Consider the following 3,742-nt stretch of genomic DNA (forward strand, 5'->3'; position numbering starts at 1 on the left):
GACGGCACATAACAACAACAACATCTCACCCAAGAGTCTATAATCATCCATCCCATCCCTGCCACATTTGTTCCACCACGCCTCACTCAAAAAGGCACAAAACTGTAACTGGCTTATCTGGAAGATATTTTAGCAGAAGCCATAGCCAGGAAATTGAAAGATGAAATGCATTGGGAAAGTCTGCTATGAGAGTCCTCTCCTAAGTACTGAAGCACAACGACATCTGTTTGCGGAGATGAGGGTATGCCTAATCCTGGCTATAGTCTTTGCTATTACTTGCTGTGTGTCAGTCAGAAAGCTGGGTAATGACTAGGGATGACTGAAGGAGAATTGATGCCGTTGAACTGTGGTGTTGGAAAGGAGTGCTGAATATACCATGGACTATTATGAGAACAAACAAGTTCATCCTAGAGAAGGTGAAGCCAGGCTGCTCCTTGGAGGCAAGGACTCTGAGGCTTCATCTGACATACTTTAGACATGTTGCAAGACAGCGTAAGACAGGAAGAGCCTGGATGAGATGGACTGATTTGGTGATGTGAGTAGGTGTGTCAGAGACAGTACAGTTTGATACAGGATAGAGCAGGGTTTAAGGCTATTTTACATAGGATTGCTACGAGTTGCAGGCAACCTGATGGCATATAACAACGACATTGTCTGTTACAGTCAACATTTTCAATGCTCAGGTCTGCTCAACAATTAATTATCTTCTGTTTTCCTTTAATCAGTAGTTTGCAATGCCTCTGTTGAGACTTTATGATCCTTAATATTCCCTACTAGTAGTACCTTTAAAACTTCCTCTTAAATGATAACATTCTAAGGCCCATCCCCAAATTTGAAAATAGGTCAAGATCAGATCTGCTAATTCTAATTTAAAAGATTTCAAAAGGCTTTCTCCACTAGAAAGACCTGTTTTAAATTAAAATTATGCCCAACAATTTAAGGTTATAGTTTTAATAGAAAACCAAATTTTGTGGGTATACTTTAAGCAACTCAAGGTATTTAGAATAATATATAAATTACCATTTTAAGAATTAGATCTAATTTTTCACTCACTTGATCTACTCTCAGTACAGTGACAGCAGCATTGGTAGCCAGTTTGATAGCCCAGTATTTCCCCAGGTAGGTATCAAGAACACCAGCTTCCAACATGTCTTTTACAGCAGGGACTTCAGCCTGGCAACATGAAATAATTTTAATGCGAAAATACTAAGTGTTCACACTCAAAAATGCATGACTCCTTAAACTGTTCCAGAAAACCAGGCACAGATACATTATACCTACACACTGTAATAAGTAAATTATGTAAGCACTTAATTGTTAAAAGTTACATATCAAAACACTTTCTCATTGATTGCCCTTTTAGATACACTTACTGCCTCTATTTTTAAGTTGTACATGCTCAAAATAACAACATTTAAGTTTGTACCAAATACCTCAATATCTAATCCAACGTTTTTATTTCCTTCTTGATGTACTGCATAAAGTTTAGAGATTACTTCATTGGCTTTAACACCAGAATTTTCTGCCAGCGCTCGAGGAATAGCCTCAAAAGCCTCAGCAAACTTCTTAATAGCATACTGTTCAAGTCCAGGACATGTCTAAAACAAAGATGTGTTTATTACATTTTATTCTAGCAATGGGAGAAAAGTATTATATTCTAGCAATGAGGAAAGAATACAGAGAAAGCTATACCTCGCCATATGATGTAATTTGTTTGGCAAGCTCTATTTCTGTTGCTCCACCTCCAGGTACAAGACGTTTATCCTATTATAAACAAGACGACACATAGGAAGTTCTAAGAAGCAATTTGTAGTTTAATTTTCCCAGCTTTCATTACTTTTTAAGACTAATGTTTTTAATTGGTCATTTTTATTTGCCCAATGCAATTAAAAAATTTTAAGATACTATAGTCCCTGTTATGAACACGGAAGCACAAACACAATACTATGTACATTTCTATAGATCTAGCACTAATATTACTTCAGCAATTCAAAATACAGTACGCTTGCAAATACTTTAAGACTATTTAATACTTTGTGATGGCACTCCTTTTTGCATATTATGGAAAGTAATAATGAACACAAAAAAGCAGCTTTCCTTTACATGTGATGCTTATTTTAACGTGCTCATGATGGTAAGGAGCTGGCCAATTATGCTTTTAAGGACTCACAAATTATTAATGGAAAAAAAAAACACCCCACAACTGCTAATACTGACCCTTGTGAGAACTTTGAAAGTATTAACACCATCATCTACTGCTCTTTCTATATCATCCATGAGATTGTCAGTGGAGCCTCTAAGTACTATGGTAGAAATGGCACCATCTTCTTTTTCTGACAGTAAATGAAACATATTTGGGATTAAATAAAATAACATAAACATCCCACACAGATACTAAACATTTTATCATTACTACATACCATGCTTAAAAACAACCACCTGGGTGTCTCCAACTTCTGAGAGATACACACTGTCACAATGGCCCATTTCTTCGAGGACAGGAGGAGTCTAAGGGTAGGGCAGGGTGAGGAAAAAACATCTTAATATGTAAAATAATGGAAATTATGTTCATCTACCTTTTAATGTTTCCAAAATTACATACCAATCTAGGAAGAGCTGTAGCACCAACTGTTTTACATAGTCTTCTGAGATCCCATTTCGAATTCAGTCTTAAGGGAAAAAACAAACTCTAGATGTTTTAATCCTACCAGGTAACACAGTAAAATCCAGAGTGAACAGAAACCTGGTCCCCATGTTACATTTTTTTGACCCTATAGGTTTCACACCACATGATGTGCTGCTATCTGCTAAGGTGAGGTTGATTCCTCGCAATGAGCTCCGCCAGCTAGCAGTGCCACTTTTTAAAGCCACATTATAGGCTTTTATGAAATTATTCTGTAATTGAGAGGGCTGTAATCTCTAGAAAATACTAAGAAAATGTTTGTTTTACTTGGTGCAATCATACTCAGTGAGAAATAAAAGTAATCTAGTTTGAACATTAAGGCAGTAACATCAGGAATGAGCAGTCAGGCAAGTGACCCTATTCTCTAGATGAAGACACTGCATTAGAATCGGATCGAGTCACTTAAAGCAGGTTAGTTCTTTTGCCTGGATGCCTTTTTTGCCCTCTTTAACATACATATGCCTTTAATTGGAATACTGAAGGATTCTCTGAGCAAAAATGTTAAATGATCTAAGACGTATCAAAAGAATAGTCACTGTATTACAAAGTCTTCACAGTTGACTGGATCATTGTAACATCATCTAACAACTCTTTATAATATAGGGTAACAGAACACAGCTTTTTCTTACCTCACCAACATGATATTATATTTGTTTGCATAGTGAAGAGCCATGTCTGCCACTTTGCCACCTGTTACTATGACATTTGCACCGGTATCAGCAATAGCTTTGACTTGTGCATCCATGAGATTTTCTTCTCCCTTACTAAAATTCATCAATTCTTCTGCAGTTTTTATCAATACTGTTCCCTGGCAAAACAAGTAAGCACTCTCTTGAAACAAAGATTCTTTTTGGAAAAAGCTTACAAATCATAGGGTTTTTCATACAATCATTCATAGACATTTTATTTCTTAACATTAATTACCATTAATATGCTTAATGAATTCCTTATTATTTAATTAATGTCTAATCAACTCATTTTGTATTTCCTCCATCTCCACTCCTTTATGAATTTCTCTCCTTTCCTTGAAATAATTTAAACACCTTTTCTGATGTTCAA

At 36.1% G+C, this 3,742-nt stretch overlaps 1 protein-coding gene across 3 annotated transcripts in view; it reads right to left on the reverse strand.

Moving 5' to 3' along the window:
- CCT8 (chaperonin containing TCP1, subunit 8 (theta)) overlaps nt 1–3,742 on the reverse strand; it is an 18,096-nt gene that overhangs the window by 5,550 nt on the left and 8,804 nt on the right. For all 3 annotated transcript variants that reach the window (XM_006899411.1, XM_006899409.1, XM_006899410.1), the window contains 7 exons: nt 3,313–3,491; nt 2,603–2,669; nt 2,421–2,508; nt 2,218–2,333; nt 1,693–1,764; nt 1,434–1,598; nt 1,054–1,173 (listed from right to left, as the gene is read on the reverse strand). In XM_006899411.1, coding sequence (XP_006899473.1) covers nt 1,054–1,173; nt 1,434–1,598; nt 1,693–1,764; nt 2,218–2,333; nt 2,421–2,508; nt 2,603–2,669; nt 3,313–3,491 — 807 coding nt within the window. The remainder of the gene's footprint in view (nt 1–1,053; nt 1,174–1,433; nt 1,599–1,692; nt 1,765–2,217; nt 2,334–2,420; nt 2,509–2,602; nt 2,670–3,312; nt 3,492–3,742) is intronic.

This window comes from Elephantulus edwardii, unplaced genomic scaffold (genome assembly GCF_000299155.1).
Source record: "Elephantulus edwardii isolate Elephantulus edwardi_28Jun2011 unplaced genomic scaffold, EleEdw1.0 scaffold00256, whole genome shotgun sequence".
NCBI lineage: Eukaryota > Metazoa > Chordata > Mammalia > Macroscelidea > Macroscelididae > Elephantulus > Elephantulus edwardii.